Source organism: Oncorhynchus clarkii, chromosome 6, assembly GCF_045791955.1.
Source record: "Oncorhynchus clarkii lewisi isolate Uvic-CL-2024 chromosome 6, UVic_Ocla_1.0, whole genome shotgun sequence".
Classification (NCBI taxonomy): Eukaryota; Metazoa; Chordata; class Actinopteri; order Salmoniformes; family Salmonidae; genus Oncorhynchus; species Oncorhynchus clarkii.
This window is the reverse complement of record NC_092152.1, coordinates 42,636,564-42,651,305: the sequence shown is the minus strand read 5'-3', so window position 1 is coordinate 42,651,305 and position 14,742 is coordinate 42,636,564. Positions and strand designations below refer to the sequence as shown.

Here is a 14,742-nt window from a genome sequence, read left to right as displayed (position 1 = left end):
ACACATATGTATTATTAATTAAGAAAGGTGTTATTGTCATACTATACCTCTGTCTCTTGTCAGGCCAGGCCTGCACTGAACCTCGTGGCTGTCTGTTCTCCAAGGAGTTGGAACGGTTTCTAATTCCTAGACACACACAGACAAAACATTGACCATACAGCTACCTATAATACACAATAGAAAAGACATCTGATATTGAAATGTGCGCTGTAGTATTATTCCACTACAACACAAAGCTACACAACTAGAGAAAACCATCAGTATAACCAAAGTATAAATGTAATTTCTAAAATGTGCCTATGGATGGTTTTGGATTGTCTTCTATGGTAAATGGTAACTGTGGTGTTGTGTAGTGTGGTGCCCTCACCTGATCCATCCTCTCCCTGTTGCTGCTTCTGTTGTCTCTGCCTCAGAGGGAGGAGTGGGTGGGAGGTGCTGAAGGCTGCAGCAGGACCTCCTTTAGTACTGTGAATCACACGCACACAAACCATTTCGATTACCTACCTAGTCAGTCTTTGGATGTTGTCTGCTGCTGTACTGCTAAAATTATATTTTTGCAGGATTACAGTGCATTCGGAAAGTATTTAGACCTATTGACATTTTCCACATTTTGTTTTGTTACAGACTTACTCTAAAATTGATTTAACACATTTTTTCCCTCATCAATTTACACACAATACCCCATAATGATAAATCGAAGTATTCAGACCCTTTGCTATGAGACTCGAAATTGAGCTCAGGTGCATCCTGTTTCCATCGATCATCCTTGAGATGTTTCTACAACGTAATTGGAGTCCACCTGTGGTAAATTCAATTGATTTGACATGATTTAGAGCTGGCCGCCTGGCCAAACTGAGCAATCGGGGGAGAAGGGCCTTGGTCAGGGAGGTGACCAAGAACCCGATGGTCACTCTGACAGAGCTCCAGAGTTCTTCTTTGGAGATGGGAGAATCTTCCAGAAGGACAACCATCTCCTCAGCACTCCACCAATCAGGCGCTTATGGTTGAGTGGCCAGACGGAAGCCAATAAATGGAACAAAGTACAGAGAGATCCTTAATGAAAACCTTCTCCAGAGCGCTCGGGGCCTCAGACTGGGGTGAAGATTCACCTTCCAACAGGACAACGACCCGAAGCACACAGCCAAGACAACGCAGGCGTGGCTTTGGGACAAGTCTCTGAATGTCCTTGAGAGACACAGCCAGAGCCCGGCCTTGAACCCGATCTATTGTCTCTGGAGAGACCTGAAAATATCTGTGCATGCAGTGATGCTCCCCATCCAACCTGACAAAGCTTGAGAGGATCTGCAGAGAGGAATGGGAGAAACTCCCCAAATACAGGTGTGCTTGTAGCGTCACCCAAGAATACTCAAGGCTGTAATCGCTGACAAAGGTGCTTCAACAAAGTACTGCGTAAAGGGTCTGAATACTTATGTAAATGTGATTTCAGTTTATTTGTAATTATTTGCAAACATTTCTAAACCTGTCTTTTGCTTTGTTATTATGGGGTATTGTGTGTAGATTGAGGGAAAAAAATATTTAGAATAAGGCTGTAATGTAACAATGTGGAAAAAGTCAAGGGGTCTCCAAAGGCACTGTATATCCTTTCCTAGACTATGTGAATTCGTTGAGGTCTTACGTGATTCATTCAGGTCTTAAGTACACGGACAGTTTAAGGGATTAGCCCCTCTTACACCTTCGGTAAAGCAGATTGACCCACATTTCCTAGAACATTATCGGTTTAGCTGTCTCTTATTGCTCGCATTTTTAAAGGTCCAATGCAACGGTTTTATCTCAATATAAAATCATTCCTGGGTAACAATTAAGTACCTTACTGTGATTGTTTTCAATTAAAATGGTCAAAAGATGTCTTAAAGGACAATTTCTTAGGCAAAAATGTTGCTAGGACTGTCTGGGGGTGGTCTGAGTGGGAAGGGGAAAACTTAAAATGAGCTGTTATTAGCAGAGAGGTTTGGAACTCTCTTATTGGTCTATTAACTAATTTACTGCATGGTGATGTCACCATGGATAACCAAAACTCCATCCCACCAAAACAGGCTGAAACTTCAGGCTCCCTTTTCAAACAGTTCTTCTTACACTAAAAGTAAACAGACATCAGGAAGAGACACCCCATAACCACTCACCTCTCCACACAGATAATCAACCCATCAGTCAGTTGACTCTATAGTCTTTGATAATCTGACCTACTGTCCCTTTAATCCTAATCTTTTACCCTCCCACAGTTTAACCAACAAACACGATACACAATGTTCACGCAATATGTTTTCTTCAAGGCGGGATCGATTGTGGAACATAAATGAACTAATATCGATAAACACAGTGGAGAAAGTGAGGGCAAAAATTAGAAGGGCCAGCAAATGCATGTGAAAGGTGAGAGGAAACATGTCATATTTTCCAAAATCGCTATATGGGAAACACAGGTTGATGAAATATGAAATGAGAAGGGTGGAGAGAGAGGAAGGAGAGACTTACAGAGGGTCAGAGTCTTCAGCAGGGTGCAGGAAGTACCTGTTGGAGACATCAGGGCTGCTCTGGGCAGAGACAGACAGAGAGGCCTCGGTGATGCCAGGGGTCACCTGGAAGCTACGCTTGGTGGCGTTGGAGATGGGCACTGAGGGGCGGGCACTCTTCGGCTGAGCCATGGCTCGAGCTGTTGTGAGAGGAGGGGAGAGGCATCAATCAAAACAGATGTGGGTGGGTAAGGAGTGGAGAATATTATAAATTGTCTCATTGAAACTGCAGCTGCTTATTTTCATTCCCAGTCAAGTTCTGTCTAAATGTATTATGTTAAGATCAGCTAAATCTGCAAGTCAACGTACATAACAGACTATTGAAAATTCCAAGTGGATTACCTACAAATGTGCAATGAAAAGCTATGGGAATTACAGTAATACATTTTTTTTTTAAAGACCATTGACACTTCAGTTTGACCAAATAATTTTCTATAAGTAAGAAACCATTAATACTGTTCTTCCTCATCTTACAGGTTCAACAGCTTTAGTTGATCCACTCATTTGGCACTACCATCCCTGCGCATACAAATACAACATACTGCACAGTACATCACTATACCTCAATTAGGCTTTGGCGGTACACCGTATACTGGGCTATTTTGAAATACCAATGGTATGATTCTCAATATCATAGAGATAGATAAGATAGATAGATAGATAGATATAGGATTTGGGGCCCCCTGAAGCTCAAGGGGTGCGTGCTACGCCACTGATTAAAAATCTAGGTTCACCACTTAAGATGTGCCAAATAAAATGATCTCAAGCTCAGTGCTCCAGCTATGCATTTGGTTTGCTAACTTGCTAGCTAGGTAGCTCCCTTGCACAATCAAGCTTATTGGTTACAGCAGACACACCCACCCAATCCCCGACTGAACCAGATGCAGAGCAGATGATGCTCACCATCTTTGAACTCCTCAGTCCTGGGTTGGACAAACTCTGGCTTGACCGTCTCAAACCACCAGAAGAACTCCGCAATGAACACCATCACATTGTGCTGCAGGGAGAGAATAGGGACCATGTTAGACAACAGACATATAGCCTAATGCCCTGGCAGCTAGCTATCCGTGGCTAGCTTAGCCTCGCACAATGACATTGCCTTTCTCCCATGAGAGATTAGGTACTGTCGCCCTAACAACCAATATTTTGTGGGCTAGCAGAGTACTGTTGTGAGTATGGTATCAAATCCCAGAAGTAGTTTGGTACATGCAACAGCTCATAAACGCTAATATATGGAATATTTACCTTGAGCACCAGTGGAGAGTAGAGCATATCTTCTATTGTTAGGTAAAAGCTCTTGTTGAGATACTCGTTGGCAAACTCCTTGAGCAGCTGGATGTTATACAGACTGTCAGCTATGGAGGTCACCTCCTTCAGGCATATATCTGATAGGAGACAGACAGGTCAAAAGGTCAGGATGGAGCTGAAAGACCTGCTGCTTAGATATCACATAACAGGATTACAGTAAGAGAACACTAGTTTGCCGTGGTCTATTTCAATTATAAATCAGATGAAAGACATTCGTGATTGCTTAGTTCAATCAAGGCCTTCTAACTAGGCCTAACCAGGGAAACAAATTGCATAGGCTTCCTCTTCCCATCAAAGTCATTCAACATATATAATGATTAGCCTTAGTTTGTTGAGTGGGATGGCGTCCATGTCCTACCGTCAAGCTTCATGAGGTTGGGGCAGTAGTAGTGGACCACGGTGAGGAGCGCAGCTCCATCACACACATCCCTCATCAGGTCCTCCAGTAGGGGGAAGAAGGGCAACTGGCGCCCTGACGTGTGCTCCCTGCGGTACCGTACCTGACCACCAGGGGGAGGGAGAGAGTCAGCCCATCTCTATGGCTTAAGCCCCTCTGAGTTATTATAGTCCTACCATACAGCCTAGGGCTTATTCAGTGGACGGCAATGTTTATAAGGTTGCAGATAGAAATATAATGACAAGAGTAGATAGGAATGTAATGACAAAAGGCAGACGGTTCCCTATTGAATAAAACAGAATCATGTCCGGTCTAGACAATGCATTTCTATCGGAATTCATTCAGTGGCACTCCCTGAATAAGCCCCAATCTGTCTGTGTGAGGGTGGAGATGGGTGGAGTGGTCCTTCAGAGAGCAGTGACATGGTGCCATGGTTGGTCTGCCACCAACCCTCACAAACCTCTGTGAATGCAGTGTGAATCCCCACAGTCTCTGTGAATCCCCACAGTCAAACCAGGCCACTAGTATACAGAAGAGGGTCACATGAGAATCACTGGCCCACTTCTGTTGGCTAACTGTGTGGTGTAAAAAATAAAAAATAAACTGAACTAGCCTATTGTATTCATCAATGCTCTAGTCTACTGGCCAGGACTAGCTGAACAGCCTGAACCACATTAACTTAATGATTAATCAAACTAAACTCCAACCATCAACCAAATACAAGGACTACAGAATGAATTTGTGATAAGAGATACTAAATGGATCTCAATCCATAGGCCTCCCAGTCTAATCACAACTTGGCCACAGTAGTAGCAAATAAAATAACCCATCCTGCAATCTGAATATACAAATCTTAAATTATTCCAAGTGTAACTACCATAAAAACAACACACTAATCTTTAATTGGGAAGTAGCTAATTCTACATGGGTAGGCCTCACTAGAGTGACAAGTCAGAGAAAAAGATCAACTAGAAGGTTCCAGATCTCTAGGGAGGCAGGGACATCTACAGTAAGGAGGACTGCTGCAGGTGTACTACCACTGTGGAGAGCTCCAGCTCCTCTGGCTCCAGCATGCAGTGGGCCAGGGAGTGCATGAAATCAGACTGAGTCGCACAGACAGCAGAGTGTACGAAGGAGACCGCGGGCAGAGCAGAGAGACACCGTGAGAGGCCAGGGAGAGACCACATGGGTACAGCAGACAGAGAGAGCATAGGAGGGGTGGGCATGGTAAAGGTTGTGGGCACAGGTGGAAATGGCATCAATATCTCAGCGCATGAGCAAAGGAAAGTAAGGGCTGAGCGATGGATACATGGCTCTCGCTCACTCAAGACACTTACACATTTTGTTTTTCCACACTCACTCACACACACACACACACATCTTTCTCTCTTGTCCACACACCATGACTCCACAGTTTGCAGCAGCTTGAAATGAAAGGCAAAAAACATTGTTCACCCAAAATATACATTGTCACCAAATATCCAAAACCACCAGACTAGACAAGTGTGTGACATTCTCAACAAAAAAATGGAATAACCAAAAACACCAGCCTTCTCCCACTGGCTGGCTGACTCACTGGCTACAAGCAGCACAGAAAGGGCTTGGATGAGCCATGGTGGTGTGGTGCGTGTGCACATAGACACAGAACTATGCGTGCAAAAGGGAGGAGAGGGGGGACTATTAGCAGCCAACTTACAGGTACTAGTTTCCAATACCATTTGGAGGGAGACTATCCAAGTAGCAGGAGAGAGGGGAGGGGGGAGGAGGGAGGAGACAGACAGGAAGAATAGGAGCAGAAAGGTCAAAGGTCAGACAGGATTGGATCTGCTTCTGGGTTAAGGGTTAAGAGAACAGAGGTCAATCAGGGTTCAACCCCAAATGGCAGTAGACAAAGAGCTATGTTGACTTGAACCAGGTCTTTCTTGAAAAATAGATATGGTCGATGAGACTAACCTGCAAAAATACAAATAAATTGGTTTTACAACAGCAATTATTCTTGGAATGTGTCCTGGATGTATAGACTGCAGTATAGAGACGGATGATGCATCAAGAGCAGCAAGCTCCATGGGAGCCATTTTGGCTCTAGCGCTTCAGTTTCCTTGTCTATCTATGGTAGTGCCATGAGAGCGCTGTGCTGCTCCAGCCTTACCTTCTGGTGATTGGGAGACTCCAGCGGGTGATGCTTGACTTTAAGCTCTCTCTCTGTGATCTCCCTCATCTTCAGGTTCACCTGCAACAAAAGCAACATTCACTCTTAGTTCTTAAAGTGCTATTTTCTGAATGTCTCTTGCTGATAGACAACTAAAATAAGAACATGTACGTTAAAACACACAGACACCTCCACTCTTGTAATATTGTGTGTGTGGTAAATACATGTGTGTGTATTCCCCACCATACCTTGTTGATCCAGAATACCATGGCGTCCTCCAGGTCAAAGGGCAGCTCCTTGGAGGCGCTGAAGGTGGAGAAGCGTTTAACGCAGGCCACCACCTTCTCTATGCTGATCATCTCCACCGTGTAGGCCATCATCAGGGCATCAACCATCGGCATGTGGGCACTCTGGAGGAGGGAAACGATGGCACAGATTAGATCAGAAAACACACACGCTGTGTAAAGGTAGGTCATCGTAGGGGCATGTGGGAACTCTGGTAGATGGAGTGGGAGCGAGGGATACATAGGTGTAGGTCGGTTCCGAAAACACCATGTTATTGATCAATCATGGGATAGGTCAGTTCAACAAAACAGTAGGGTATTGATCAATCATGGGATAGGTCAGTTCAGAAAACAGTAGGGTACTGATCAATCATGGGTATGTTGGCATTGTGTGGGGGCAGGACAAGCCAGAACAACAATCACGTCACGCCAAAATCGGGGCATCGACTTTGGGCACAGGGCACTCAGTGTGTGGAACCACATAGTAACCAAAAACATGTTAAATAAAAATATATTTTATATTTCAGATTCTTCAAAGTAGCCACCATTTGCCTTGGTGACAGCTTTACACACATTTTACATTCAATCAACCAGCTTCACCTGGATTGCTTTTCCAATAGTCTTGAAGGAATTCCCACATATGCTGAGCACTTGTTTTTCCTTCACTCTGCGGTCCAACTCATCCCAAACCATCTCAATTGGATTAAGGTCAGGTGATTGTGGAGGCCAGATCATCTGATGCAGCACTCCATCACTCTCCTTCTTGGTCAAATAGCCCATACACAGCCCGGAGGTGTGTTGGGTCATTGTCCTGTTGAAAAACAAATGATTGTCCCACTAACACTATCAAATCTTGTTTTGGCTATCACTGCAGAATGCTGTGGTAGCCATGTTGGTTAAGTGTGTCTTGAATTCTAAATGAATCACTGACAGTGACACCAGCAAAACACCCCCACACCATCACACCACCTACATGCTTCACGGTGGGAAACGCACATGCAGAGTAGGTGAAAGGATGATCTCTGTGTCTCAAAGACACGGCGGTTAGAACCAAAAATCTCAAATTTGGACACATTTCACCGGTCTAATGTCCATTGCACTTCTTATTGGTGTCCTTTAGTAGTATGTGTAATTTAGTAGTTGTAGGTCTTCACTATTATTCTACAATGTAAAAATGAAAAGAAAAAAAACTCTGGAATGTCCAAACTTTTGACTGGTACTGTAAGCATTCAGACCCTTTACTCAGTACTTTGTTGAAGCACCTTTGGCAGAGATTACAGCCTCGAGTCTTCTTGGGTATGATGCTACAAGCTTGGCACACCTGTATTTGGGGAGTTTCTCCCATTCCTCTCTGCAGATCCTCTCAAGCTCTCAAGTTGGATGGGGAGCGTCGCTGCACAGCTATTTTCAAGTCTCTCCAGAGATGTTCAGGCTCTGGCTGAGCCACTCAAGGACATTCAGAGACTTGTACCGAAGTCATGCCTGCGTTACCATGGCTGTGTGCTTGAGGTCATTGTCCTGTTGGAAGGTAAACCATCGCCCCCGTCTGAGGTCCTAAGTGCTCTGGTGTAGGTTATCATCAAGGATCTCTGTACTTTGCTCTGTTCATCTTTCCCTCGATCCTGACTAGTCACCATAGGGACGGTATAGGCCAGGTGATGAGCAGTACCTGGTTTCCTCCAGGCATGACGCTTGTCTTTCAGGCCAAAGAGTTCAATCTTGGTTTCATCAGACCCGAGAATAATGTTTCTCATGGTCAGAGTCCTTTAGGTGCCTTTTGGCAAACTCCAAGCGGACTGTCATGTGCCTTTTACTGAAGGAGTGGCTTCCGTCTGGCCACTCTACCATAAAGGCCTGATTGGTGGAGTGCTGCAGAGATGGTTGTCCTTCTGGAAAGTTCTCCCATCTCCACAAAGGAACTCTGTCAGTGACCATCGGGTTCTTGGGCCATTCTCCCCCGATTGCTCAGTTTTGCCGGGCGGCCAGCTCTAGGAAGAGTCTTGGTGGTTATTCTAGATTTTTTTTGTTGTTCAGTTTATTATTATTTTGTTTGTTGTGTAGTACATTTGTTTTTATTTTCTTTATTAGTTTTTTTTCCTGGAAAGCACATTGCGTTGCATTCCATGTCTGAAATGTGCTCTATAAATAAGTGATTTTATTTAACAATATGGAGCGTGGTACTCGGTAATGTTTTGTATTTGCCCCAAACAACACTGTGTATTCCGAACAAAAAGTGCAGTACTACTTTAGTGCCTTGTTGCAAAAAGAATATATGTTTTGGAATATTTCTGTACAGGCTTCCTTCTTTTCCCTGTCAATCAGTTAAGTATTTTGGAGTAAGTACAATGTTATTGATTCATCCTCAGGACCCTGTATATAAACATAAAAAAACATTGAGTCAAATAATAATACTAGCAAAAACAGCATAGCCCAACTGTCATGTGCTAGTGTTAGGAGACAATGAATACGCCAGACACACACAAAACCAACAATCCCCTTCCCCAGACCTGTCTGAAAGAAAGGAACCCAGGAGAGTATGGATGAACTACTACTGTTATATTGCCCCAAGCTGACTTTCAAGTCTCCAGTCTCTCTCCCCCTCACTAAGACAATGCACTTCCTCCAACCCGTCGGAGTAGACCCAGGAAATGGTGCACTGTTGTTTTATTAGCCCCAGCTGCTAGGCAGCAGGAGTCAAACAGGAGGCAGAGCACTGAGCAGGTATCGCTCTCTATCTAATTTGAATTGTCACTTACACATTTGCAGATGCTATCGCTAGGGATGCAGTAGTATGACATTTTTGGCCGATACAGATATCTGATATTTTCTTTGCCTGCCCCCCACCCACTTTTCCAAGTTAACCCGACGGTCTGTTTGCATTTTTCTTGAGCAGGTGTTTCAATGCCATGACAGAGGATATCGCATCTGCTGCAGATGCAGTTGAGCTTATTTCTCGAGTCAGTTGTTCAAATGGCGGTAGAAGTGTGTTCATGTTTCAAACATGTTCTCAAATGCCATTGAAATGGCAGCAGCGGTATGAGAACCAGCACATTCTTGAGCATGCAATACAGCTTTCCTCAGTACAAAATCCTTGTCGACCCACTGTACGTCAGACTCTGCATGCTCATGGGGCTGACATCGCGGGTCCAAATGTCAGTCGTGACGCTCTCAATTAGAGGTCGACGATACCGATTATTGGAGGACCAAAAAAAGCCGATACCGATTAAATCAGACAATGTTTTTTTCTTCTTTGTTTTCTTTGTAATAATGACAATTACAACAATACTGAATGAACACTTATTTTAACTTAATTTAATACATCAATAAAATTAATTTAGCCTCAAATAAATAATGAAACATGCTCAATTTGGTTTAAATAATGCAAAAACAAAGTGTTGGAGAAGAAAGTAAAAGTGCAATATGTGCAATGTAAAAAAGCTAACGTTTCAGTTCCTTGCTCAGAACATGAGAACATATGAAAGATGGTGGTTCCTTTTAACATGAGTCATCAATATTCCCAGGCAAGACGTTTTAAGTTGTAGTTATTACAGGAATTATAGTACTATTTCTCTCTATACCGTTTGTATTTCATTAACCTTAGACTATTGGATGTTCTTACAGGCACTTTAGTATTGCCAGTGTAACAGTATAGCTTCCGTCCCTCTCCTCGCCCCTACCTGGGCTCGAACCAGGAACACATTGACAACAGCCACCCTCGAAGCATCGTTACCCATCGCTCCAGAAAAGCCGCGGCCCTTGCAGAGCAAGGGGAACAACTACTTCAAGGTCTCAGAGCGAGTGACGTCACCAATTGAAACGCTATTAGCGAGCACGCCGCTAACTATCTAGCCATTTCACATAATTTACACCAGCCTAATCTCGGGAATTGATAGGCTTGAAGTCATAAACATCTCAATGCTTGATGCACAAGGGAAGAGCTGCTGGCAAACGCACAAAAGTGCTGTTTGAATGAATGCTTACGAGCCTGCTGCCTACCACCGCTCAGTCAGTCAGACTGCTCTATCAAATCATAGACTTAATTATAACATAACACAGAAATACGATCCTTAGGTCATTAATATGGCCAAATCCGGAAACGATCATTTCGAAAACAAAACGTTTATTCTTTCAGTGAAATACGGAACCGTTCCGAATTTTATCTAACAGATGGCATCCATAAGTCTAAATATTCCTGTTACATTGCACAACCTTCAATGTTATGTCATAATTATGTAAAATTCTGGCAAATTAGTTTGCAACGAGCCAGGCGGCCCAAACTGTTGCAAATTCCCTGACTCTGTGTGCGCAAGAGAAGTGACACCATTTCCCTAGTTTAATATTGCCTGCTAACACAAATTTATTTTAACTAAATATGCAGGTTTAAATATATATACTTCTATGTATTGAATTTAAGAAAGGCATTGATGTTTATGGTTAGGTACATTTGTGCAACGATTGTGCTTTTGTTAAATCATCCCCCGTTTGGTAAAGTTGGCTGTCTTTGTTAGGAATAAATGGTTTTCACACAGTTCGCAACGAGCCAGGTGGCCCAAACTGCTGCATATACCCTGACTCTGTTGCACAGAACGCAAGAGAAGTGACACAATTTCCCTAGTTAAAAGAAATTCATGTTAGCAGACAATAGAAACTAAACATGCAGGTTTAAAAATATATACTTGTGTATTGATTTTAACGAAGGCGTTGATGTTTATGGTTAGGTACACATTGGTGCAACGACAGTGCTTTTTTCGCAAATGCGCTTGTTAAATCACCCGTTTGGTGAAGTAGGCTGTGATTCAATGATAAATTAACACCCACTGCATCGATTATATGCAACACAGGACAAGCTAGATAAACATGTAATATCATTAACCATGTATATTTAACTAGTGTTTATGTTAATTAAGATTGATTGTTTTTTATAAGATACGTTTAATGCTAGCTAGAACCTTACCTTGGCTCCTTGCTACACTCGCATAACAGGTAGTCAGCCTGCCACGCAGTCTCCTCGTGGAGTGCAATGTAATCGGCCATGATCGGTGTCCAAAAATGCAGATTACCGATTGTTATGAAAACTTGAAATCGGCCCTAATTAAATCGGCCATTCCAATTAATCGGTCGACCTCTACTCTCAATGGTAAATCTGTAGAAGCGAGGGTCTGTGGGGCCAAGCTAAATTTCTTCAGCCTCCTCACACACACACGAGAGCCCAGGGGCTGCACATGAGTCGCGGAAGAACACTGGTGTTGCCATGGAAACACATCCTTGCAAACTCAGCAACCAGGGGGGTTCTCAACCCTTACATAGACCTGCCTAGTCTATCAAAGACCAGCAGTTCTCTCTGGTCAGGAGGATTTCAGACTTTCCTAAGCATGTGTGTCTGGTTGCTTACATAGCACCTTGGTTGGATTATCAACCTAGACTTAGAGACACACACTTGACTAGTCACGCACCAGAACGAAGCTGCCTCAGCTACAACGTGTGTCTGTCTCTGTGACAATGACAGGATAGAATGTTTAAACGCTGCCAAACACCGGTGTTGGCACTCTAAGTGCTTTCAGTGAAACATATTATTGGATCTCTTATGAAATACTGGTGTAATGTATTCAATTAAACATAACATGCATGGAGGGAGTGGTGTTCATTCCACAAAGCTAGTTGGAGATGTTGCTATGGGTCGGTAGTCAAAATCTGTGTTTCCTGACCTGATAGACATCTACAGGGTGACTCGTGTCAAAACATTCACCTTCCTGTGCCATCTCAGGAATTAAATCGAGACCTCAGAGAAATACAAGCCCAATAAAAAAAAATACCAGTCACAGATTTTAAAAGTCATAAAGGAGAAGCTTTGTGCTTCATGAGAACTAGGCTACATGAGCTAATGGAGACCGAATAGAGCACTGAAATGTTCAATCAATCAATCATTATGCAACTGCTGCGCCAGACTTTCCATATTGACTAGTCAACATGGAAAATGGTCCTGTTAGGGACAAGGGTACACTACAGTAGAGTGGAAAAGGTATTGCAGGACAGATGGAACCCCACTGGGTCATTTAGCTCATATTAGGCCTAACTCAACACTGCTCTCTCCTCTCACCATGAGAGGCCTGTTAGCCTTTCTCCATCCAGCTGTGAGGACATTATTATCAAACAAGATCACATGAATCAGTGTTCACCTAAAGAATCAGAATGGGCCAAAAGCTTTGTTGTGAATGTACAAGGAATAGGAAATGACTTTATATGGACATGAACCCGAGACAAATTTGAATCACCAAGGTAGCTAAAGATAAGGAAGCAGCCAAATGGTATGGAACTAATTAAATAGGTTAAACAAATGAAGAACATGTAAATTACTCTAAGCCGGAATGTTATGATGAGAAAGTTACTGTCAACAACAAAAGACTAGAGGTCAAAGGCTGTTTGCCAAGATCTAGTAGATGAGGTATTCCAGTGTTAGAGGGTTAGGGCTGTAGAGAGATGCCATCGTTTGATAGAGAGAAGAGAACAATGGCTACTTTCATTGGATAAATCAGAAGAGATAAGAGAAGGCCTACAGCAGGAAGGGATCCTGATACAGGCAATACTGGTCCCTGTAACATTTCCAAACTCCTTTCCCTCTCCCTCACATTGCCTTGGCCAGCTTGACGTCTATATAAAAAGGGCAGTGTACCTACACAAAGATTTACCAAACAGAAGTCGGAGGTTGTTGACTTCGCTCATCCTTGGCCATGTTAAAAATGCAACACTGCACTAGCAGAACGGCAGTGTGTGCTTTTCTGACTTGATTTATATCCGTTTTTGCACAGGGGCTAATTCATTTGAACAACTTCTCTCGCCCACAAATCATGAACAGCCTCTGGCAAAGACTCCCACAAACAACATGGATCGCCTACCAAATCAGTCCCAACGCCCCAAACAGGGAGCTCCTAGTCTGTGATGAAGAGGCCATTGGGTGCATCTCAATCGCTTCTTGTCCATAATCTGTACTCATGTGAGGCATCCACCATATTGCTTTTCTCTCTCTTCAGTGCAGATTAAGGAGAGGAGACAATGAGAAATACTTGAACCACTTAAAGGTCGACATTGGCCAAAAATGCAAAAATAACAGCTTTAAACTGTATAACTGACAAATGCACCATTATACCATGAAATGTAATTATATTGTTTTAAAAAATGGATGCATCAAAACAGATCCCGTCCAAAAACAAATCCTGAGAAACGACATCAACACATGCTGGAACAGTTATTGTGCACTACGTCAGTCGCGGTGCTAATGACTTGAATGACACGTCGATGAACCACCAAAGGCAAACCCCCTTTCTGTTTGAAAATTCCAAAAGGAGGCAGAGTTGGACTGTTCTTCATGCCCAAAGTCGACCTTTAAGACTATTGAGATGCTGCCATTACCTTCTGAACAGTAGGTCTATTTCACCCTTCCTACACACACTACCCATTCTCTACCACTCACCATTTTGATGGGCACACAGGCGAGGTCGGCCTCTGTGACTGGCGTGTCATCACTCTCCATGACATAGATCCCTTTACGGCTCAGGGCCTGGATAACTGACAGGTGTGACTGCAGCGAGGCGGCCTGGTCCGTCTTTAGGATGAGGGCACACACACGGCAGTAGAGCTCACAGGACAGCAGTAGGTGGAGGACGGGGGGCTTGATGTGCTCTTGCTCATACTGGTCTGTGTAGAATGGGTCCCGCAGGTCCTCTGGGATGTGGTCTGGAGGGGAAGAGGCATGGTTAGTTATGTTGTAACAGACTGGTTGGGTTCCAATTCTTCCATCTATTTGTATGGCAACCTGCATGAAAATATTTGGTTGCTATTGGTTTCAATGGAATATTTTGGTGGGCGCAGCCCTTTGCCTACTTCAGGAATAATCTAGGGGAAACACTGCTGTGATGACTAAGATGCATAGGGCTATATACACAAGAGTCTAATGTTTCATGGATAGCCAAATGTGAAATCATTTTTTACTTTGAAAACTCCACAAATTGTCTCTGTAGTTAAGCAACTGCGGGAATATCAAACCTTTCAACAATGAAAGAGAACGTGACAACTGCAACT

General features: G+C 43.4%; 1 protein-coding gene across 3 annotated transcripts in view; it reads right to left on the bottom strand.

Moving 5' to 3' along the window:
• The window catches only part of LOC139411178 (calmodulin regulated spectrin-associated protein 1b), a 37,955-nt gene that overhangs the window by 12,671 nt on the left and 10,542 nt on the right, over positions 1-14,742 (bottom strand). The window contains exons 3-12 of one of the 3 annotated variants that reach the window (XM_071157096.1): positions 14,135-14,397; positions 6,631-6,792; positions 6,383-6,463; positions 5,930-5,962; positions 4,195-4,336; positions 3,774-3,913; positions 3,432-3,525; positions 2,491-2,668; positions 368-465; positions 48-126 (exon numbers count right to left, since the gene is read on the bottom strand). In XM_071157096.1, coding sequence (XP_071013197.1) covers positions 48-126; positions 368-465; positions 2,491-2,668; positions 3,432-3,525; positions 3,774-3,913; positions 4,195-4,336; positions 5,930-5,962; positions 6,383-6,463; positions 6,631-6,792; positions 14,135-14,397 — 1,270 coding nt within the window. The remainder of the gene's footprint in view (positions 1-47; positions 127-367; positions 466-2,490; positions 2,669-3,431; positions 3,526-3,773; positions 3,914-4,194; positions 4,337-5,929; positions 5,963-6,382; positions 6,464-6,630; positions 6,793-14,134; positions 14,398-14,742) is intronic. The other 2 variants (XM_071157095.1, XM_071157094.1) reach the window with 2 other exon arrangements.